Source organism: Ursus arctos, unplaced genomic scaffold (assembly GCF_023065955.2).
Source record: "Ursus arctos isolate Adak ecotype North America unplaced genomic scaffold, UrsArc2.0 scaffold_9, whole genome shotgun sequence".
In the NCBI taxonomy this organism is placed as follows: domain Eukaryota; kingdom Metazoa; phylum Chordata; class Mammalia; order Carnivora; family Ursidae; genus Ursus; species Ursus arctos.
Window position 1 is genome coordinate 50,430,606 of NW_026623111.1, and position 25,733 is coordinate 50,456,338.

At 35.4% G+C, this 25,733-nt stretch overlaps 1 protein-coding gene across 6 annotated transcripts in view; it reads right to left on the bottom strand.

Moving 5' to 3' along the window:
- The window catches only part of EPHA5 (EPH receptor A5), a 336,182-nt gene that overhangs the window by 300,367 nt on the left and 10,082 nt on the right, over positions 1–25,733 (bottom strand). For all 6 annotated transcript variants that reach the window (XM_057309796.1, XM_057309795.1, XM_026508978.4 and 3 more), the window contains exon 2: positions 1,909–1,973. In XM_057309796.1, the coding sequence (XP_057165779.1) occupies positions 1,909–1,973 (65 nt within the window). The remainder of the gene's footprint in view (positions 1–1,908; positions 1,974–25,733) is intronic.

A 25,733-nucleotide genomic window follows, 5' to 3' on the forward strand; every position in this document is an offset into this window, starting at 1 on the left:
AAAATTCGTATACAAAATTGAGTCGTCTCCCCCGAGGTTTTAGCAGCAAAAGCAACTACAAATCAGATTTACCCTCAAAGAGGCACTCTGACAAACCTTTTCTTTTCTTTGTTTTTATTTTATTTTATTTATTTATGTGACAGAGAGACAGTCAGCGAGAGAGGGAACATAGCAGGGGAGTGGGAGAGGAAAAAGCAGGCTCCCAGCAGAGGAGCCCGATGTGGGACTCAATCCTGAAACGCCCAGATCACGCCCTGAGCCGAAGGCAGACGCTTAACAACTGCGCTACCCAGGCGCCCACTGACAAACCTTTTCTGAATAACTTTTGGACAGAAAGCGAAGACACACAAAACTAAATTCAAAGGGAATATGACATATTTTCTCAGGCTTTTAAGAAATTAACTTCAGCCTCACCTATCAGCCATCTTCCCAGAAAGGGCAATTTAAAATATTTACATAACAAATCATTTTTGGTATGTGAAAAAAATGCAGAGTACAAAATATAGCTAGGTTCTCATAGATGGATATTAGCCAGCCCTCTACTTGTATAGGGGTGATGATAGATGAAAGAAAAAAAATAATCTGAGATGAGGGGTGGGAGGAGGAGAACAGAAAGGAAAAACATAAGAGAGATAAAAGAGAGTCTAAGCGAATATACACCATTATGCTGGCACTGGCTATATCTGATTGGTACTACATTTTTTCCCTTTGGCATATATTTATGTCCTAATATCTTAACAATCTGCTAATCTACTTTATTTATAGTATATCTCTAAATGCAAACATAATTTTTTACAACCAAAAAGAAATACCATGCTAATGAAAGAAATCACACTGAGATTATCGTGTTAGCATATAAATTATGAATTAGAACAATTAATACCATTTGTTTAACCTCCATAATAACTCTGCTTGTAAAGGACTAAATAATGTACCTTATTTCTTCATCAAATGCAAAAAAAAAAAAGTTTTAACTATTTGGGTTATGACAATATTAGATTACTTAATTACACCAAAATTAACTTTGGAAGCCATAAGAACTATTATTAGTGTGAATAATTTTCTAAATGAATTACATATATACACTATACTATAAAGTTTTAAATATTCAAATTGTTTAAATTATTTTCTCAAAATAGAGTATTGAAAAATACTATTTGTCCTTGCCACAAAATGGTTCTATAATGGATTTGGGTAGTTTGAGTCTGAAAATTATAAAATAGTTAAATATTAAAGTTATATATAAATAAAAATCTCTCAAAATCTGAATTGTTTTTAATATAATAGTCATGCAATACAGTTAATATTTTCCATGTAATATAATGATTTTATGTCACAATATTTTACTTACATTCATTTTCCATCTGATAATATAGATATATTTTTAATTGAGCAGAAGATAATGGAATACTTCTTAATGTAATCCACGTAGTGAGATTTTTAGTATTATACATTAATATGCATATTTTTTAAAAAATGGTTTACCTAATTATTACCCTTAATACTTTATTTCTAATGTACACCAGTAAAATAAATTACTAGCAAAAACAATTGCTGATTATAAAAATCTTCCAATGAAGCACCTTTCTGAAAGTTTTCACTGAAGAAAAATTCAAAAATTGAAAGAAAACCATTGACTGATTACTGACTTGATAGTCTGAGAAACTTTTAATCTCAGTCAAATTTAAAGGAATTTCTGATATTATTTTCATTCCCTAATGTAGTGAATAAAACACAAAATAGTCTTTGAATCAACACTAGTCATTGACATGTTAACTATTATTTTTTATTCAATATAAGCAGGATAATAGCAAATCAAAATATGTTTAGCAAATTTTCATGTGTGACATTTAACATGATGTCTTCTCAGATAGCTTAAGTTGTAGGGAAAATATCAAAAAGGCTTACCCCATTTTTTGGAAAAGCAATCCATCCCAAGTCCCCCATGACAGTACGTGAATCCAATAAATTCACTGAAAGAAAAAGAACACATAACTGAGTCAAAGGTATTAAAAAAGTATCACTATTTTCATAGTGTTATTAAAGTGCATATTTCTTATATAACTGAAATTAAATTAAGTATTCATCATGAATATGAGAGTTATAATTTAATGAAAACATTATTTGGATGCACAAGAAGAAGTGATTTGGAATAAACATTTGGAGAAAACAATTACAGAAAATATACATAAACAAGTCATTACTCTAAGTACTCTTTTTTGTCAAACAAGAATAAAGGAAAATAATTAGGAAAAAGAAAAAGAAAAAAAAATGAAAGTCCATAGAAAACTGTAAGGACTATAGCACTCCTTTAAAGGCTCTCGATGTGGGGATTAAGCTGCCATAAATTTGTGACTAAACATATTGTATTTTCTTCTGGAAAGCTACTATGAAACAATTAACAAATAATTTACATTAAACAGAAATAAGCTATCCCCAAATTTGCAAGATTTTTTGTGAAATTAACTGAAATCTGTAATCCAAATTATAAAAGTTAAATTAAGAAATAAATCTACACACCCATAACTAAGCCAAGATAATTATAGCAGCTCTCAGGGTTGTTGCTAGAGTTAAGTGTCCACCGCATTCCCAAAAATATCTTCTACTTACAAATAACCATAGTCTACAATGTGCTTCTTATAGAACTATCAGCCACATTTTTGAAATGCAGACCTCAATTATGGCTGGTTATACTAAAATATTTGGAACTCCCAGAATGCAAGTCTGAATATCATTATTACAAAAGGAAGCCATGAAAGAGTGTGTACACACACATGCACCAACAGTCATACACACACAGAATGTTTATACTTGACAGGTTTATCTAATGTTCTCCCCCCAACCGGCCAAATTAAACTAGCTTACAGGATGCTGAGTAGTCAAACTGCTTCAGACCGGGGTCACACATGATCATCTTTCCAGGCTATTATACCTATGTCAAGTGATCTACCTGGCCCACCAAGCAGCTGAACCACTTTGAATGAGCATGGCATATGGACCCAAAGAGAAACAACTGGGTTATCCCTAGTCAAAGGTACTGAAGCTTCGTTATACTGCATTCAAGAACCACTACCTTGAAATGCTACCAATTCTAAAAAAAAACAACAACAACAAAAAAAAACAAAAAACTATCTGTAAGTGTGTAAGTGTGAAGCTGGAATACTAAAGTAGTAACAGCTGATAGGCTGAGAAATGTGTTACAATACTCCTATAAGAAAATATAAAATTATTACAACCAAGGACATTAGGATCATAACTGAAATAAAAATTTTCTACTTACTATAGAAATTATGTGCATGTAAGCCTTATTATCCATGGTTTTATTTCATATAACACATGTAAACATATATATCTTATACACTAAGTTAACAGTCTATAATAATACTAGTTATATAAAGATAAATCAAAAGTTTAAAAGTTTTAGAAAACACAGAAATATACTCAATACCAGATATATATGGCAACCTTCTATGATGTGTATGTATTCAATATACTTGCCTACTTCTCTCATTAGGTTCTGAGCTCTTTAACTCTAAAAATTCATGCCTATAGAATGTTTTTGTATCATCCTTAGCCTACACATATCAGAGTGGCTTTACAGAATAATAAAATAAATAATTTTTTGGATTATTCTTTTTTAGAAGGAATTGGCCTAGCTGAAAAACTACTGTTTAAAACAGCAAAAACAGAAAACAAACCAAAACTGTTCCACTACCCACTGACCTTGTAAATGCACCAGTCATCCCACTAAATCTAATTTTTTAGTTAGATCCAAACTCTTTTTACTCTATTGTTGGCTTTTCTAGTTTCCATGGGAATAAAGCTACATTAAACTTAAATGTCCTTGTCCTCATTTTAGTTTTTCTGGGACACTAAGGGCTATGTCTAGACATGACTAAATACCATGGGAGTGCAGAACCTAAATCGTTATGTTTATTCATCCTTATGATTCCTTTGATTCACCTTTGATATTGAGCCGCAGCCTATCTGTGTAGACCTGATAAAGTAGAGCAAATCAGCAAACTAAAGGCCTTCTACTATGATGGCAGTCAAATTGAACTTAATCCTGTAGTGGCAAACTGATGTGAATAGGAATTCTAGGAATTCATAACTAGCCTGCCATAAGAAACACAACATTCCTTGTAGACCTCTTAGTAACATGTGGATCTTCAAATATTCATTATTACCAACAGAATTCCAGATGTCTTTCTAAAATTTAGTTACCCTCACTTGAATTAACTTTAATCTAAATTACTATTCTTAACTCCTTTTTGGCTTAAAATACATATATGTATGTGAAATTAAACAAATGAATTCAAAATACTAGCTTGGCTGTTAACACATTTATTGGGAATTTTCAATATCAGCATACATTACTAAACACATGAAAATTCCCACAACAGAAATGTACATTCTCTTTGTTATGATGATCTTGTCAAAAGTTTTTCTTCAAAGAAATAGATTAGGAGGTTTATAAGATGTACACATATGTCACTTCCCACTACTGTCTAAAATTGTTTTTGTTTTGGAAACAGATGTTTTCATCAAATTCACAATGCAAAGAAGATACTTATACATATGATTACTAAATTAGAAATTGAAAAAAATGCAAAATTAGATGTTTCAAGCAATTACTTGCAGATTACTATATTATAATTTTGTTCATATAATTCAGAGAAAATTGGAATTTGATGTCTCAGGAAAAATAATTAAAATTATAGTTAGATAGGCAGATAGATAGATAGATAGATATAAATAGATAGATAGAGATATTTACATAGAGACAGAAATAGAGATATATATGATATATAGATGTATAGATACAGAGACATAGAGAGTGTTAGCTTCCTATACCCCAAGTTTTGCACGTGCTGCTTTAGCTGTCTCAAAAGTCCTTTGCCCCTTTTGAATTACTAACTTCATTTGTCCAACAAAACATATTTCAGGAACTGTTAACTCTAGGAAACCATCTCTATTCCCTTTCTTAAATCTAGATAAAGTATTATTATTGAATATTCCATTAGCACCCAATTATTATCTCAAAAACACTGAATACACAGAATTGTACTGTTCCCTTAAAAGAATACCATGTTTGACTCATGCCTATGAACCTAGCCTGCACGCAGAAGAGTTGAATAGCTGTTTGTCTCATTAATGAATCATTTGGTCAGTGGACAGATCAGGAGGGTGTGTCTGAATCAACATATGCCAGTGGTTCTCAACATGGGCATCTGATAATGTCTGGAGACATTTCTGATTGTAAAAAATGGAGGTGGGAGGAGTATTTGCTACTGGCTTCTCATGGGAAGAAATTAAGTATGCAGCTAAGTATCTCTCAATGCACAGCAAAACTTGCCCCGCCCCCAGTAAAGAATTATCTGGCTTAAATTTCACAAATGCCAAAATTAAGAAAGCCTGGTATACCCCTATTAAGCTACCAGAAAACCTCTACTTTCACATGCTTTGTGCAGCACAGCAGAAACATGGTTTTCATTAGAAGTTAGCATATGTGGAGGCATTCCTTATAAATTAAAATACTACTATTTAAGGAAATAAGAGTAATAAAAATTGAAATTGTATGTAGTGGGAAATAGATTATTCTTATTACCCAACACCCTTAAATTATTGTTCTATAACTAATAACTGTTATTATAAGTGTTCGTATTTATGCTCTAATAATTTCTCCACATTCATGATGGCATGCATGAAAAAACACTACGACACTGATATTATTAATGCCTCCATTTCTTCCACTACTTAAGATAGTAACATAAAAACCAGAAGTTTAGACATAGGGTATACATAAATGGGAATTTTCAGAAGTTCATTACCCAATTTCATTACCGAATTTATTAAAAGGGGAGATTGGCAGTAATGGAGCACAGTCACTAAGTATCTTCTGTGCAACAATTACAGTAATTAAATTGTTCTGAACAGTATATATGCTTGTTGTAAATTGCAATGAATACACAATGAATATTGATCTTCATTGTACAACTTAATTAAAACTTGTCTGGGAGAAACCACTAATGAATATAATTAGAGGGAATGTTTGATACCACAATTACTCTGGAAGACATTAATTAGATATCAGAAATTTTATGGAAAATGTTTTTATTCTATTATTTGTATTTTAAAATAAAGTCACACTATTAAATTGAAAGACAGCCTTCAAGGTCATTTCCCTCAGCCATTTTATAATTACAATGAAGATGGGCATATTGGTTGGTATTCTCATCAGTAATTAAGAAGACTGATTCTCCAGGAGAAATAACTCTTCAGAGGTCAATGAGTATATAGTCTATTACAGACTCCTAAAGTTTATATAGGAAAAAAAAAAAAGATTCACTAATACAGGAATTTTTATGAAGTAAAAATAAGTTCAATGTCTATCCAACCAAATAACAGATTATAATTGAAACTAATTCAAACTAATCTGAAGTATACTTTAATTTTATTACTACACACTAATAATTTTAATGCTTTTTTGAACAAACAGAGAAAACCTTTTAAAAACTTACTTTCAGAAAAGTCAGAGAGTAGCTAACTCATTCTTTTGGTTGGGATTCAAGGGCGGGGGAAGGAAAGGATAGAATAAGTAAAATGTAATATGCATAAGAAGATTGCAAAGTTCTCAACTTCACACATTCTAACAATTAAAGATTAATTTGAGTTAATAATTCAAATATGTTCTTCAATGATTATAACTTTCAGATATTCATAACTTTCCGTGTATCATTTTGACTCCATATCTTCCTCCTTAACATCTTGCTAATATTAGTCATAAAAAGCAGAAACAAATTTATTAGATTCTCCAGGAAAATGATACATTGGGATGAAGGTGTTCTGAAACTTTACAGAGTCAAAAGACAGCTCAAGGACACTCAGTCCCACCACCATGAGTTGGACAAGGCTATGAAACAATGTGTGATCTTCGATAACATGAAGGTAAAACAGAGTGCCAGTGGCATATTTGTGCTCTTACTTCATTTCTATGATTTTCCCATGATCTTTACGTAAACAAACAAACACAACTGTAATGATAGTTGGACCTTCACCACAGTATGAAGAGAGAACACTTTGGATTAGTAGCAAATAGGATGGCATTGTTTTTCTTTAAAGGCAGTGAATCAAAGTCCCATTGCATACAGTAGGATTTTGATAGATGCTTGCTTATTGATTTTCATTTAACAATATCAGAAAAGCTACTGGATTCAATTATAGCACACATTTTACTGATCTGTGGGAACAAACCCCAGATGTACAGCTGTCCAGCCTCTCTCCATGGTCCCAATCAGCACAGATGTGATTTCTTGCTTCCAGGCTAAATTTTATAATTTGACAACTGCTGCAGGGAACAAAGAACAACACTTGACAATATGAGTGCAGGGAAAGAGTACATGTGTTTCCCATTGGAAAGCTAAATTTGTAAATTTGGTAAAAATTATGTTAAAAGTTTAGGAGTGTTATGTAGATTTCTGACACCCCTCTACTTGAAGGCAAAAATCCATAACCAACAGTATTTCTGTAGACAATGAATGTGAGAATTTTTTTTTCTCAATTCTGAGCAACCCTTGTGCATAACCTCTTTCAGGAAAAAAAAAGAGAGAGAGAGAGAGAGAAAGAAAGAAAGGAAGGAAGGAAGGAAGGAAGGAAGGAAGAAAGAAAGAAAGAAAGAAAGAAAGAAAGAAAGAAAGAAAGAAAGAAAGAAAGAAAGAAAGAATATGGAAAAAGAAAAGGAATTTATTCAGTGGGTACTATGTGTCAGATGTTCTATCAGGTAACTTATATATATTCCTTCATTTAATCTTCCTAACAGACCTATAGGCTCAATAAGAACACTAATGGGGTGCCTGGGTGGCTCAGTGGGTTAAGTGTCTGCCTTCTGCTCTGGTCATGATCTTAGGGTCCTGGGACCGAGCCCTGCATCAGGATCCCTGCTCAGTGGGGAGTCTGCTTCTCCCTCTGCCTCTCCCCTACTGCCAGCCTGTTCATGCTTGCTCTCTCTCTCTCTCTAATATATAAATAAAATCTTAAAAAAAAAAAAGTACACTGATAATTTCAAGTCTCATTCAGAGCCCAGCAGGGAAATCAAGGAAAGAAGAAAACATGAAGCAATGCTTCAAGTCTTTATGACAAACCACAGCCCCTCCTATGGCTTCCTACAATCAAGTCCCTAACCTAGAGACTGGATATAAGATACCCTGATTACAACCAGTTATCTTTCTGGACATCCAAAGGCCATTATCTAAACCCTGATTATGAATGAATTTACTTTGTACATGAACTATGGCTGCTGAACACTACTTGAGAAAAAATATCATAATCAATAATATAAATAAATATATAATATATTATAAATTAACAGTGACCTCAAATGGGCCATCAACATTACCTAATAAATCTACTCTTTGGGAAATCAGTTCTCTAATAAATTAACCACAAAATATTTTGTAAAATTTTAGTTAAAATGTTAAAAATAAACCCCATATTCTCTTCCAGCTAATGCCCTCTTCTAAATTCTAATTTTTTAATGAGTTGTCAACATTCCTATTATTTTTTCATATTCTCTTCATTCTTCACTTAACCCACTGCAATTTGGATTCAAACCCACTATTTTACCAAAACTTCCATTACCAAGTTGATTTGTGATAATCATGTAGCTCTGAGCTCCTAATTTGGCAGTATTTGGCCATGCTCCCTGGACAAACTCTCTCATCTTTTATCTTCAATGACAACATATTTCTGTGATTTTCTTCTACTTCTCTGGCTATTATTTCCATTATAAGCTACTCTTCCTGTACCAACCTTCAAACCTTGACTTTGATTAATACTCTATTTTTATAGACCAATTTCACTTCTCACTCTATACCAGAGAATCTTGACTAGGACTTAACATAGGAATAAAAATAAAAGAAGAAGAAGCTTTTTGAAAGAACAAATATCTTGGCACCAGTCCATACATACTGAATTAGACTATTTAGGATGGAAAATGGTTAGTAAATTTTTTATTGGTTTCTTGCTTGCTTTAAAATATCAGCATATGTCCTTACATTAGGACCCCTATAGAGGGGCTCATGAATTTCTGTCTTCAGAAATTAACATCTGTAGATGTTAATGACCCCCACAAATCCATACATTTTGTCTATTTCTCTCTCCTGAAATTGCAATCAATTTATAAAACTGCTTACTGGTTTTTGACACATTCATGATATGTAGTCATCCCCCAGATGAACAAGTATCTTCCCTGCACAAGAAAAAACAAACATCTGTTCCTGTGTTCCCTATTTGAGTGAATGCAATGCCATAAACTACTTGTTTTATCCAGAAATCAGTGAGTCATCTTTGTTTTCTTTCCCCTTTACTTGCACACTGAATCAGTGACCAAATCTTACCCACTCTAACTATATCCTGTATCTAACTCTCTGAACTGGTTGTTGTGTTTCATTCTACAGCGTAACCAATCCAGCCAAATTCTCGCCATAATTTTTCACTTGAAAAACGTCTTAACTGGTTTCTCAGTAGAAAGGCATGATCCTTGACAATGTCTTCAAAAAACTGCATTCAGAAAGATCTTTCTAAGCAACCAATATGATCATGTCACTCCCCTACTTCAAATCTTATAGTTATGTTTCATTTTTAAAAATAAGTCCTTCCAGGATTGGTCTTCATTTTCCTCTCCAGTTTCATTCAGGCTTTTCCCTCCTTCCTTGTCCACAATTTGGCAATACTGAACTTATTTTCAGTTCCATTATGTGGTCTCACTATTGATTCAGTTCTGTCCATTGAGCTGTGAAGGTGATCTGAAGGGAAGGGAGTTTTTGAGAAGAAAATATTAGAAAAGGAAACTCCTGGCTGCTTTGAAAGTTGTTGGGTATGGGTATATTTCCTGGAACTGATGCAGCCATCTAGAGAAAATAAGGAGAATCAGCAGAGAGCAAAACCTACAGATTAAGGTTGGCAGAGTGAAGGGATGGGAAGTATCTGGTTCCAAATTATATCATAGAGTAGCTAATCCATCTAAATTTGAAACTTGCTTCTCTTAGGACTTTCTGTTATGTCAGAAAAAAAAATCAATTCTGTTGCTTAATCCACTGAGGAAGTGATTTGCTGTTATTTGTAGAGGAAGACATCCTTACTGATACAATTGCTAAGCAGCAGAATTTGAAGGCAAACTCCGGTCTCTTTTATTCCAGATTCTGCTCTCCTACCATCATGCCTTGAGACTTCTAATATTCTATTATTAACAGAATTCCAATAACATTCCCAAATGAGTTACTTAAACTCCGATTATTTATCTTTGAAGTGATATCTAAAATGAACTTTGTTGGGGTGCTTGGGTGGCTCATAAGAGTCCGAATTTTGATTTCAGCTCAGCTCATGATCTCCGGGCCCAGGTATGGAGCTTGTGTCAGGCTCCCCGCTGGGGGTGGAGCTTACTTGGGGTTCTCTCTGCCCCTGCCTCTCCCTCTCTAAAAAAAGCATTGTCCCTTTCAATCTTAATATATTGTGCTTAGTTATTGACTATGTAGAACAACTGCTGCCTTTAATTGTTTCAAAATTCTTTCATCTCTGCTCATTTTGTTATTTTTATTTATTTTTGTTCATTTTGTTTCAAAATATTTTTCATCATCATAAAGAGTTTTAGCCGCTGCTCTTTGAAAATTAAGCAGTAGAATTTCATACTATGAAGCATACAACTCTGAAAGAAGCAAAACTTAGGAATATACTCTAAAATTGGCAAGGAGGATTTCAGAATTAGTATCCACTGGTTATTCCATACAAAGTTTTTAGGCAATGGTAACACTGAAATCCACTGACAGCTAAATTATGACTAATGAGCAGTCTGCTACATTCACAGGACACATGGCATGAAAAGAGCAAAGCCATATGGTTTTCAGCAGCTACCTTGTCAGGTGTGGTAACCAAACTTGTCAAATTTTACATATTGTTTTTATTCTAAAGAGAAAAGTCAACATTAATGACACAACAGGCTTGAAAATCATCACATCACAGAATACACTCATTTAATAGCTGCTCAGTTCCACACCACACTGTATATACAAGAAGTTATTCCTTACAAAATAGTGTAAATCTTCAACACTTGAAATAAATGTGCTTATTCACAATTCATTTTTTGAATGGTTCACTGCACAGAGAATATTCGTTAATTCTGTGATTCTGGTTTGGTACTATGTAAGCTTATAGAAATGATTTTACTTTGAGGGACTCAATTTTTATATCTGTAATATCAGTGATTGAAACTAATAAAATTATATGTGTCTGTGTTTAATATATGTTATATCACTTAGACTTTACAATGATCCTTTGGTATGTTTTTCCCCCATTTTTCAGATAAGGAAATTGAAGTTGAGGAAAGTTAAATAGGGCAGTGGTCCAAGGTCCCAGAGCTAATAAGCACGTAGGTGGAGTATAAATCCAAGTCTTACCTAACTCCAAAGCTCTTTCTTTTGTTTCTATATCACACTTGCCCAATGTTGGACTTGCCACATCCAAAGGTTTACTCCTTTGAAACTCTTAACTCCTATATCTCAATGAGTTTTATTAAATCAATGAATTGTGAATAGTATGTTACAGAAGCCAGCATCTACCATAAAATTCTAATAGTACTGTATATAAGATGGAAATCTTCAGATATATTAACCTAAACAGAAAAGACATGAGTTTTTCCTGGGTAACTCAAAGTTTAGTATCAAATTTCCAACAAGTTTCAAGTAAGTTACAAGTTTAGTATCAAATTTCCAAAGATTCAATTAAGTTACAGGATCCTTGAAAGTGAAAGGGTAAGCAACAAAATAATTATGAACCCTCTTTTCTTAATTTTTAATTTTATTATTCATTATGCTTTACACATGTTAATTGGGGGCAAAACAGGGCATATATTTGTTCAAATATACTTTGTTCTTAGATGTCAAAAAGCACATAGAAATAGAATGGAAAATATATGCTAAGCTGATTCTTTGTTTTGAATGCATCCTTACCCCAGTCCCTAATTATCCCTAATGCTTGACTGAAATACCACAAACAGCAAAACAATCTATATAATCATTAGCTTTCAGGCCTTCAGGGTAGGATAAATGATGATTGGATTTGAACATGAACTGAAACAGAAACTTGTACAAATTCACAGTATGCATTTTAAGGTGATGGCATTTCCAAAAAAACTGAGTGAAAAAACTGAGTAGCCCAGCAGCCCTTTTTGTAAAATGAAAAGTGACCCAAATTTTTGCTGTCAACTTCAGTCATTATGCTTATGTCCGTCTTACAGCTTAATTAAAATTTAATGCTTATATAAACCCTACATAATGATTCTTTTTTTTTTTTTAAAGATTTTATTTATTTATTCAACAGAGATAGAGACAGCCAGCGAGAGAGGGAACACAAGCAGGGGGAGTGGGAGAGGAAGAAGCAGGCTCATAGCGGAGGAGCCTGATGTGGGGCTCGATCCCATAACGCCAGGATCAGGCCCTGAGCCGAAGGCAGACGCTTAACCGCTGTGCCACCCAGGCGCCCCCTACATAATGATTCTTTATTATCTAAAATAGAAAAAAATATATTACAAAAAAATCTTTGGGTAATGATTTGTCATGAAAACCTAGTCAAAATGTACAGCAATACAGACTGAAGTAGGAACAAATCTTGTGGCCAATAATATTAGGTGGTTGAATATAAACATTTTAGTACCTAGCCATAGTTACCCATCTCAAAATAGCTAGCAGCATTCATGATGACAGGAAAGTAATTTTTAAGTCAGTTTATTAAATACAATGAATTATATATCTTAGCAGGGTGTAAGATTGATGATCTCGTAGCAGTCATTTTTGTCTAGTCAGCCTGGAGCCTAAAGTCTATTTTTGGCCAAAATATAACCTCACTACTTAGCTATTTCTCCTTTTACAAAGTGTAGAAAGGAAAAGTAAAGAAAGAAATAAAGTAAAAGTATTTTAAATTTTCTGTGGTATTGTCACAGATGCTTTTTATGCCTACTGAATATTTACAGTCTTTCTCCTTCCTGGGTATCAGATTCTTACTGTGCTTGGAGTAGCAACGTGTCTAGCACCATACAGTGGGTCATGACTGTCCTTAATCAATAATGATAATCATGTTTCTATGATCTTAGCCTTCTTTGGATCTGGTGGCCTTGTTACACAGGTCTCATTAATAAGATATAAATATAAATCCACCTGCCAGTTTCTGGGAATGTTTTCTTGTCCTAGCTGAAGGAATAGGGCTGCTGGAATGATTCTTAGCTCTTCTCTTTTTCTTCTTGTTCTGAACTGGATGTGATGCTTGGAGATGCATCAGCCTTCTTGCAATCATGAGACAATAAACTTGAGAGTAAGGCCAAAAAAACCTGCAATGATTGTGATCCTGACATCATGAAGTCACTGAACGCAAATCAACAAACTTCTACCTTGAAATTTCTTTCCCAAATATTTAAAATACAAGCCCTCTACATCTTAAGTCACTGATGAACAGTTTTGTATTCTCTGCAACCTAATACAATCCTCTATGATAATGCATAAACAACTGAGGAAAAAGGCTCACTGCCTTAACTTCTATTCCAGTTCTGTGGAATATGGCACCATCAATGAATGAGGGTTCACTCATTCAACATGTATTTATTTAACATCTATTTAAGTACCAAGAACTGTTCTAGGCCCTGGGGATATATTAGTGAAGAAAACAGATAGTATCTTGCTGACTGTTCAACTTTCCCATTGCTTGGTCCTGAGAGTAGACACTTGCTTGAGTACATATTACCTGAGAAATAATTCTTCTATGTCCCTTGAGTCAGACTCTTTTAGGGTATAATTATCTGAATTTGGTATTTATGAATATATATAAACACATTCAAAATGCGTGTAATATTTTTAAAAATGCAAAGGGTTTTTTTTTAAATCATATACCTTGAGGATCAGTCCTGATATCAATGGCACTATCACTTAATATTTAGCAAACCATACTTAGAATATTTTTTTTTATTTTGCATTTTGGTATTTGCTTTTACAACTTTTCAACTTATATCTCTATCTTGTATTTCCTTATTGTGTCTAGTGTTATCCAGTTTATAGTATACATCACCTTTAGCCTTAGCACATTTCTATACGCTCCTTTTTGAGATTAATTTAAAAAATACATTTATACAGCATTTTCTGAGTGTTAGTCATTTATGTGTGCCATCTATATCTTAGATATACTTACTGTTTTTTAATAAAAGTGTGATGTGTCTCTCATCAGCATTAGGATCACCTACAGTCCTCTTTAGAAATGTAAGTCCATTGGCTTCTTTTAAAACCTACAGAATTAGGATATTAGGTGGAGCCCAGGGGACTGCATCTTAGAAAATCCCCACTACCCAAGTGATTCTTATACTCAATTCGAGTCAGACAACATTAGAACTGGACTATACTCTTTTCAATGTGGCAAAGCTACCTATAGCACAGCGGGATTGTTGTGGCAATATCAAATTGTCGTAAGAGTCTGGAAAAGTTAACTCTTAATCTTTGTATTGATACCACTGCAGGCTGCCATCAGTCCTAGGCCACAGATCTCACTTTGCGTAGCTCTGTTCTAAGTAAGGGCTCTTTAACAGCGACAAAATTCAAAATTATCTATGGATGCTCTGCAGCTTCCTAGGTTCTAAACTATAGATTTCCAAAGAACTTACCTTAATGAATTTCATTTAGTGAGTCTAGGAGGGTCCAGACGTGGTATATTTAATAGCGTTTTGAGGTTGGTTGCAATGAGCACCTCTAGGTTAGGACACTAGATTTGAACACTTGGTTCAAAGTAAACTTTACCACATGGGGTTCCTGGTTCACTTAGGTGGTTAAACAACAGACTCTTGATTTCAGCTCAGGTCATGATCTCAGAGTCCTGGGATCAAGCCCCTTGGCTAACTCCACACTCAGCAGGAAGTTGGCTTGAGGATTCTCTCCCTCTCCCTGTGCCCTGCCCACTGCTTATACCCTCTCTCTCTCTCTCAAAAATATAAATAAATCTTCAAAGTAAACATTACCGCATATTATAATTTGTTTTTTAGCTAGACTGTCAGAAAGCTACAAGTCAATCATAGTATACTGATCTTCTATGCAACATTCCCTTTATATTTTAACATAGCAGTTTTCACACTCAATCCATGATGTCTCTGTTGTTCTAAAGAGATATCTCAGAGGCACAAACAGATAAAGGCAGGGAGAAGTAAAAACACAGCCAGGAAACCTAACGACTCTGTTATCTGTTTCATATATTGAGTTTCCACAGTGATTTTTGAATGACTTTCTGCTTCTTTAAAAAAAAGAGAGAGTTTGAAAACCACTACTAATATTATGTCCTTGACTTTCAACAATGACTTATATTAAAAACGTATTAAATGCAAATCAGTTCTGTGTATTTTGAAAAATTGTTAAGACTATTATTCATGCCATGCTCAATACCCCAAACACAAATACCACTGTAACCAGCTTCTCTGAAATCCCAAAGTCAGGAAAAAAAAAATGTTTTTTCCTGATATAAACTGAGAGGGTTCTTACCAGGAAATGATAACTATATAACAGAAAGCTTGCACGTAAATATTTCTATCCAATTGCTTTATCATTGATGGTAGTGAGTTTTTTTGATAGAAGTTTTCCACGTTTCTATATGCATTGCCTAATTTGTATTATTCTTATATTAATTGATTTTCTTATAAACATGTGATTTTTGAAATAAAACATGACTCCTTCCTTGAAAAATTATATGCGTAAATAAAGTGTAAACCATAATACTAAGTACATTTACATGAATGTAATCTCTAGCATAGTGGGTATAACCAAGAGTTTCAGAATCAAACACACCTGGTTCCTATCTTGTCAGTTTATTTTGTGTGTGACCGAATGCGTGTTACTTAATTTCCCCCAAACCCAACCTCCCACTAATAAACTGGAATAATAATATCCATTTCACAGGGTTGTTGTGAGAATTAGAGATCATGTGGTAATAGTCTTCACAGCAATTACCATTATTATCCCTTCCATCTAGAGAAAGATTCACTTGGAAGGATTCTTGGCTCAGTAGAATACAATATTAACCGACTGATATATATATATATTTTTAAAGATTTTATTTATTTATTTGACAGAGACAGCCAGCGAGAGACGGAACACAAGCAGGGGGAGTGGAAGAGGGAGAAGCAGGCTCCTAGTGGAGGAGCCTGATGTGGGGCTTGATCCCAGAACGCTGGGATCACGCCCTGAGCCGAAGGCAGACGCTTAACGACTGCGCCACCCAGGCACCCCAACCCACTGATACTTCTGATATATTTGCTAGAATTTTTAGAATAAACAAAAATATGTTCAAAAGGGAGAGTTCCTTAGATATACTAACTAGTTACTGGTTATAATTAAATACACTAACCAAACACTAACTGAACTCTACTTAAAAAGCCATTCATCATTACATTCTAAACTTTCTCCTTTAATAAATTTATTTTTTAACGTCATTCTATTCACATGGTAGATGTTGCCCATTTTCCTTGCAATATTATGAATTCATACCAAGTTATAAATCTAAAGTGCTTCATAAAGTAAGTGACAGTCTAAATAATCTAGGAAATCTAGAACAAGTGAAAGAGTAAATCCATCCCCTCCAAAGAAATTTAAATCATTAAGAAACAGATATTTTGTATTAATTGTTTTTCTAGAGGTAAAATTAAATCACACTTAAAGCAGAAAAAAAATTATTTTATGTTGGCTGATAGTGGTTCTGTTCATATAAACTCTGAAAATTTCTCATAAGAAAGAAGGGGTGGGGGAAGCCATAGCTGATTAAAGCACAAAGGGAGAGGGACCACAGGATATCTACTAATTATTTTCCAGTCATGTTCTAATCAGTAGAACTCTCTTCTCATCGATGTTTTTGGTAAATTTAAAATAAAATATTCTACTGCCAAATTTCTTGGTATTAACTTGTTTGGGTTGCTAAGATCATACAATCTTTTAGTTGGCAATTTCACAGTTCAGAAAAAGACTCTATAATAGCAGATTTTCTAAACTCTATTAGTTATGAACTTAGGAAAAGAGTTACATTGACCCCACTAACAAAACAGTAATGAGGTGAGACTGGTTGTGGTTAAAAGCAGTGTCTTTAAAGAAACAAAGACATGACTTAATAAAATTCATTCATTAAAAATAAAATCATAGAATATAACATACTTTGCTGATATTCCATATGGAATGTCAGACATTGGGGTTTGCTCTCACTAAATTTACAGACAGGCAAATTTTTCTTCATATTGATGCATGTAGTACAGGGGGAAAAAAGCCTCTACTGCCAGTTATCTGGAAATTAACTTGTTTTGGTTGGCAAATCACATTGTCTCTGTTAGTAGGAAATTCTCAGTTCAGAAAAGAATTTTTCTCTGATTAACCTTTACTTTTTACAGTGATTTCTATTCTGATCAAATATCAGAACTGTACAAACAAGGAAAAACTCAATTCCAGTTCAGTGTGATAAGCTTCATAAGGAATAAAAACTGGCACACAGTCTTGGAGAAATTGGGGAACGGTCCTGACATATACATCTAGGCATAATGATCAAATTGCTTAGGTGAAGGAAGGAGCTGAGGGTTTCCTACCAAGCATCCAAAATCCAACTGCACTAAGAGCAAGTCTTCCACTCAGGAGCCTGGGGCGATGGATTGGGGAGGGGGGGGGGAGTAGCAGGAGAGGTGGGCCAGAAGCAAATCACTGAGACCTTTTACTTAGGCTCCAGGGGTTTAGATTTCAGCATGAGATCACTGGAGACCTACTAAAAGATTTACCCAGGAAGTAAACACAGGCTGCTTCAGCAGTGAAACTAAAGCCAAATATTCTTCTTCTGGTATTTCCATTTACAATGAATAATAGACAGTTCACTAATGTAGAAAATTAGCCCTTTGGTAAATATCAGAGGACCAACCCACACTATTTTTTTAACACATGTAATATATAACACATATAATGTGTATTATGTACCAGAACTTTTACCACTTTATTGATGTTTTTGCAATATTAATATTTGCAATATTTGTATAAATATTTCCATTTTACAAAGAAGAAAACAGAGAGACAGGGAGGTTTTCTAGCTTTGCCTAAGTCACACAGCTCTAAGTGGTTCAGCGAGGCTCCAGAGCCTGTACTCTTTAAACTCTATTACACTGCCTTCTGAAGTGGACTCCTGGTTCTGCGGTTGTTAGACTTTTGCTTTACAACTAGTTCTGATTTTTTTAATAGATCAAATTTTCTTGTCTTGATTCCTTTGTTTATGACAATGATTTATCTAATCTATCCTACAGGCTTTTTTCTTTATGAGAGTCTCATAAACTAATATAGGTTAGAACATTTGGTAAACTATAGAGTAATAATACAAACTACATAAAAGTGATTATAAAATATTTAATATAACTTTGTATATAAAAAGGGGAAAAAAAACAGCACCCAAGGGGCTGGCTTAGATAAAAGACAAGGGTAAATACATTTTTCACTGAAGCTTTTAGTGCCTTCACTTGTTACAAGCAGTAAGTAGTATTGCCTAAGAAATATAACACCATGAGTTAAGGCAAAACTGCATTTTTAAAACTGCCCTCTGTTCCCAAGAGGGCAAGGGGTAATCATCAGCAATAGATAGCACTTCATGATGGAGGGTTTCTTTCTTTCTTTCTTTCTTTCTTTCTTTCTTTCTTTCTTTCTTTCTTTCTTTCTTTCAACTATACTTCTTTTTCCAGTTTTATTGAGAAATAATTGACATATGTCACTATACAGACATACCTCATTTTATTGCAATTCACTTTATTGTGCATCGCAGATGTTACATATTTCACAGATTGAAGGTTCATGGCAACCCTGCATCAAGCAAGTCTATCAGCAACATTTTGTCAATAGCATTTGCTCACTTTCCATCTTTGTGTCACATTTTGGTAATTTTTGCAATATCTCAAACTTTTTCATTATTATATTTGTCATGGTGATCTGTGAACAGTGAATGATCTTTGATGTTACTATTGTAATTATTTTGGAATGTAAGAAGGCACACTTAATTGATAAATATTGTGTGTGTTCTGATTGCTCCACTGATTAGCCACACACCCCCTCTGTCCCTCTCTTCTAGCCCCTCTATTCCTTGAGACACAACAATACTGACATTAGGCCAATTAATAACCCTACAGTGGTCTCTAAGTGCTCAAATGAAAGGAAGAGTTATTTATTTTTCACTTTATTTTTTTTTAAGATTTTATTTATTTATTTTACAGAGGCAATGAGAGACAGACACAGAGCATGAGCAGGGGGGAGGAGGCAGAGGGAGAGGGAGAAGCAGACTCCCTGCTGAGCAGAGAGCCCGATGAGGGGCTCGATCCCAGGACCTTGAGATCATGACCTGAGCCGAAAGCAGACGCTTAACCAACTGAGCTACCCAGGGACCCCTATATCTCTCACTTTAAATCAAAAGCTAAAAATGATTAAGTTCAATGAGGAAGGCATGTCAAAAATGGAGATAGGCCAAAAGCTAGGCCTCTTGTACAAGAGTGCTAGCCAAGCTGTGAATACAAATGAAATGTCCTTGAAGGAAATAAAAATTGCTATTCAGTGAAGACATGAATGATAAGAAAGCAAAACAGCCTTTTTACTGATATGAAGAAAAATTTTAGGGGTCTGGATGGAAGATTAAGCTAGCCATAACAGTTCTTTAAATCAAAGTCTAATTCAGAGCAAGGTCATAACTCTTGTATTCTGTGAAGACTGAGAGAGGTAAGGAAGTTGCAGAAGAAAAGTTGGAAGCTAGCAGAGGTTGGCTCATGAGGTTTAAGCAAAGAAGCCATCTCTATAACATAAACGTGCAAGGTGAAGCAGCAAGTGCTGATGGAGAAGCAGCAGTGCGTTATCCAGACAATCTAGCTAAGTTAATCAGTAGAAGTGGCTATATTAAACAACAAATGTTCAGTATGGACAAAACAGCCTTATACTGAAGAAGATGTCACCTAGGACTTTCATAGCTAGAGAGGAGAAATCAACGTCTGGCTTGAAAGCTTCAAAGGCCAGGCTGAATCCCTTGTTACAGACTAAAGCAGCTGGTGACTATATGTTGGAGCCAATGCTCACTTACTATTCCGAAAATCCCAGGGCCCTTAAGAATTATGCTAAATTGGGGCACCTGGGTGGCTCAGGGCGTGATCCCAGAGTTCTGGGATTGGGTCCCACATCAGGCTCCTCTGCTGGGAGCCTGATTCTTCCTCTCCCACTCCCCCTGCTTGTGTTCCCTCTCTTGGTGGCTGTCTCTCTCTGTCTGTCAAATAAATAAATAAAATCTTAAAAAAAAAAAACAATCATGCTAAATCTACTCTGCCTGTGCTCTAGAAATGGGACAACAAAGCCTGAATGACAAAGGCACATCTGTTTACAACATGGCTTACTGAATATTTTAAGTTTACTATTGAGATCTGTGGCTCAGGAAAAAAAAAATTCTTTCAAAATAGTACTGCTCATTGACAATGCATGAGATCACCCAAGAGCCCTGAGGGAGATGTACAATGAAATTAATGTTATTTTCATGCCTAATGATAACACAACATCCATTCTGCAGCCCATGGATCAAGGAATAATTTTGACTTTCAAGTCTTATTATTTAAGAAATACATTTCATAAGGCTGTGATTCCTCTGATAGATTAAGGCAAAGTAAATTGAAAGCTTTCTGGAAAGGATTCACCATTCTAGATGGCATTAAGAACATTAGTGATTCATGGGAAGAAGTTAAAGTATCAACATTCACAGGAGTTTGGAGGAAGTTGATTGCAAACTTTTGTGGACAACTTTGAGGAGTTAAAACTTTAGTGGAGGAAGTCATGGCAGTCGTGGTGGAAATAGCAAGAGAACTAGAGTTAGAAGTAGAGCCTGAAGATGGGACTGAATTGCTGCCATCTCATAATAAAACTTGAAGGCATGAGGAGCTGCTGCTTATGGTTGAGCAAAGAAAGTGGTTTTGTAGGATGGAATCTACTCCTGGTGAAGATTTTGTGAAGACTGTGGAAATGACAACAGAGGGTTTAGAATATTATATAAACTTACTTGATAAAGCCAGCAGCAGGGTTTGAGAGGATTGGCTCTGATTTTGAAAGAAGTTCTACCATGGATAAAATGCCATCAAACAGCTTCACATGCAACAGAGAAATAATTTGTGAAGAGTTCATTGATGTGGTAAACCTCATTGTTTGTCTTATTTTAAGAAATTTCCATAGCCATCCTGACTTTCAGCAACCACTGCCCTCAACAGCCATCAGCCATCAACATTAGGCAAGACCCTTCAGCCCCAAAGAGATTATAACTTGCTGAAAGCTCTGATGATGGTTAGCAATACAGTGTTTTTAATTAAGGTATTTACATCAGTTTTTTGTTTTGTTTTTTGTTTTGGATTTTATTTATTTATTTGACAGAGAGAGAAAGTAGGTACAAGCAGGGGAAGCAGCAGAGGCAGAGGGAGAAGCAGATTCCCCACTGAGCAAGGAACCTGACTCAGGACTCGATCCCAGGACCCCGGGATCATGGCCTGAGCAAAAAGCAGACACTTAACCAAATGAGCTACCCAGGAGTCCCTTTCCATTGTTTTTTATACATCATGCTATTGCACACTTAAGGAACTGCAGTAGTGTAAACATGACTTTTGTATGCACTGGGAAACCCCCAAAAATCATTTGACTTGTTTTATTGTGTTATTTGTTTTATTGTGGTGGCCTGGAACCAAACCTGCAAGATCTCTGAGGTATGCCTATATTGACTGATAAGGACTGCTTATCACTGCAGTTTTGTTAATTTCTGAATAATTTATAGATTCATTGTTCCTTGTTTCTCATCCATTTTTGTGTGTGTTTAGATGTCTTTTGGTATTAGCATGCTTTGACTTCATTATCGTGTTTTTTGGGGTAATTACCCAGGATATTCCCTTGAGATTACCATGAGGTTTACAAAAACTATTTAGGGTTATAACAACATATTTTAAATGGATAGCAACTTCACTTCAATATAATTCCTAAACTTTATACTTTTACTTCTCCTCCCCTCACATTTTAAATTATTGCTGCTATAATTTACATGTTTTTTAATTGCATAACTAATAACAGATTACTATAGTTTTGGTTATTTATATTTCTTAAAAAAAACTTTTAAAGTGTAAGTGAATTATGCACCATTATTACCATATTGCAGAATCTAACTGTGACTATATATTTACCATTACCAGTAAAATGTACACAAATTTTTTGTGTTTTTACATTGTTAATTAACATTCTATTACTTCCACTCACATAACTCCCTTTAGCATTCTCATAAGGCAAGTCTGGTGGTAATAAACTCCCTCAGCTTTTGTTTGTTTGAGAAAGTCTTTATCCCTTCTTTGTTTCTGAAGGACAGGTTCATCAGGTATAGAATTCTTGGTTGACAATTATTTTCTTTCTGTATTTTGAATCTGTCATCTCTCCTGACCTGAAAAGTTTCTGTTGAAAGGTGTGATGAAGGTCTTATGGTGGTTCCCTTGTATGAAACTTCTCTCTTTTCTCCTACTACTCTTAAAATTATTTCCTAGTCTTTGAAAATTTAATTATAATGTGTTTCAGTGTAGCCCCATTTGGGTTCAACCTACTTGGGGTCTTTTGGGCCTCATGAGCCTGGATGTCTATTCCTCTCTACAACTTCAAAAAGTTTTCATCTGTTATCACCTAAATATATATTCCATCTGTTTTTGTCTTTTCCTTCTGGAATTCCCATAATGTGAATATTGTTTCTTTTCATTGTATCCCATATTTCTTGTAGGATTTCCTTCCTTCCTTCCTTCCTTCCTTCCTTCCTTCCTTCCTTCCTTCCTCTTCCTTTCTTTCTTTCTTTCTTTCTTTCTTTCTTTCTTTCTTTCTTTCTCTCTCTCTCTCTCTCTCTCTCTTTCCTTCCTTCCTTCCTTCCTTCCTTCCTTCCTTCCTTCCTTCCTTCTTTCTTTCTTTCTTTCTTTCTTTCTTTCTTTCTTTCTTTCTCTCCTCTGACTGAGTGACTTCCAATGTCTTATCCTACAGGTTGCTGATTCTTCTTCTGCATGGTTAAGTCTACTTTTGAGAATTTCTATTGAATTCTGCAGTACAGTTATTGTATTTTTCAATTCTAGAAATTCTGTTTTTTGTTTGTTTTTGATGGTTTCTATTTCCTTGTCAAACTTCTTGTTTTGTTCATGCATTGTTTTCCTAATTTCATTTAATTGTGTTTCCTTATAGTTCACTAAACTTCCTTAAAAGGCTTGCTCAGATTTATTTGTTCCACAGTTCATAGATCTCCATTTCTTTGGGGTCAGTTATTGAAGCATTATTAGATGTCTTTAGTGGTGTCATATTTATCTGATTTTTTTTTTTTTTTTTTTTTTTTGTGATCCTGGACTCCTTATATTGAGAGGTTTGCTCTGACAGATGCAGTTCTTCACCAGTCAGTTCAGTTGGGACTTTTGGGTGTGTCTGCTGGTAATGTCCTTGAATAGGTAAAGCCTGCTACCATGGTCTATTCTGGGAGAGGCAACCATTTGAGCTGTGAGGATAGGGATGGGGGTTGTACTGTTGGCTGATAACAGTTGGATAGGACTGCTGGCTTTGTTTTCCACAAAAGTGAGGCTGTTGGATGGGCTCCACAGTTACCTGGGTCTCTGGTCAGGCTCACTAGATAGTCGGGACTGGGTACAATATTTAGTAGTAGATGGGACTATGAATTTGCTTCTCTAACCTGGCAGGACAGGACCCAGGATGTATGGCTCATTGTTTGCATACTTGAATCAGGTATGACAGTGTACTGGATTCCTTGGTCAAATAAGGCCACTGGTTTTGCTTTATAGATGGGGAAAGACACAGGCTATGTTCCTTGTTCAAGTGCCACTGTACGTAAGGCTACTGGATGGGCTATACAGTTTCCTGTGTGCTTCAGTTCGGTTCCCCTGTTGAACAGGTTGAAGGATGTATTCAGCATTGAGCAGAAACACAAATTAGATTCCCTGTTGGGGTGCAATGGAAGAAACATCTCTAAAGTCAGTAAAGCTCTTTGTCATCTTAACTCAAGCTGACCTACATCCAAAGTTTCTAAACTGAACAGAGCCACTGGCTTTGGTCTGCACACTATTGGCTTTGCCTTCCAGCCTCTCACTGTGAGCTCTGCTGGGCCACACAGCCTCCTAGGAATTGTCTCTAGCCCTTCTGACCCAATGGGACCATAAGAGACTCTCCACAGAAGGTGGGCCTGGATTCAGCTCCCTGAATGGGAATGGGCAAATTGGGCTCCAGGACTGACAACACTCCTTGTTTGAGGATCCAAATCAGGCAGATCAGCACCCTATCCTGTTCCCTAGTCAAAGTAAGCCTCTGACTTGGTTCTGCAGATGAGCAAAACCACCGGTTAGGATTACTACTTAGGCACTACAGGTATGAACTTCATCCCTCATAATCCATGTGCTGGTTGTTGCACGACCCTCTCCCTTTCTCTGTGGCAGTAAGATTCCCCATGGCTGAACCCCACAGATTCTCCTGCAATTTCCATGGCGTGAGATCAGAGCAGGAGATCTTACAAAGTGACTCACAATGCTAGGGGCTCTTGTCCCCTCTCGGTTGTCTTTTCCCCCTGGAAGAACCAGAGCTCAGGGGAGACCTCTCTGCATTGTGTTGCACTGGTCTGGAGAGGGGCAATGTGGTCAAGGTGTAGCTGCTCCTTAACCCTTCTATTGTAGTCTGTCTTGGTCTCCGTGGTGTGTAGAGGTGCTTCAACCTCAACCCATGTTCAGGATTCTCTTGTTCTTGTTCTCGAATAGTTGTTAGTTGCTCTTCTTGTGAGCAAGGTAGAAGTCAGGAACAATGTGTTACCATCTTAGAGCCATCACTCCTCCAAGAGAATTAAAATTAATGGGATTTCGGGTACACAAACCTGATTCTAGAGTTTAGCCTGGACTGGGGATTGAGAACTGGGTTGCTTATATACTAAAATAACAGAAAACAATTTAAAAATTGTTGACGAATGCATGCCCTGAAATGGAGGCAATGTGTGGGAAGAGATCTTGCCTTGTGCTAGAGGGGTTCTGGGCAATGGAAAGGGGAGATGTCAACATGGGGTATATCAGAGCGTAAGAGCCTCATGACAAACAGCTGATCAAGTATTTATTGAGAGGGGGGAAAAAGGAGGGAGCTGCCAGTGAACTGCACAGAAAATATCCCCTGGACTGTACATGTACTTTTGTATGCACCTTTACTATACTTCTCACTGTCATGGAATGAGCCATTACTTAAATCATGAGGGCAAGAGTGACTATAGGAGTCTGGAGGACTTTAGTCAACAGTGTCTCCTGGTCTAGAAAAGTTGTTAAGAGCAGTGCTGGAGTCAGATTACCTGGGTTTGAATGCAGATTTCTACCACTTTCAGATTTGCAATTGTGGGTAAGTTATTTAACCATTCCCTGCTCACTTTCCTCATGTGTAAAATGAAAATATAATAATAATAGTAATAATAATAATTTTTACTATTATTATTATATAATTTCCTAAGCTCATTTTGAGGAAAAGAAATCAATATATATGTAAACTGCTTAGTACAAATGTCTGACACACTGTATGTCAATAATCAACATTAGCTATAACTATGGTATACAGGTATGTGTACTCATTAGTATGTAAATAGAGTCATACATTTCATAAGCA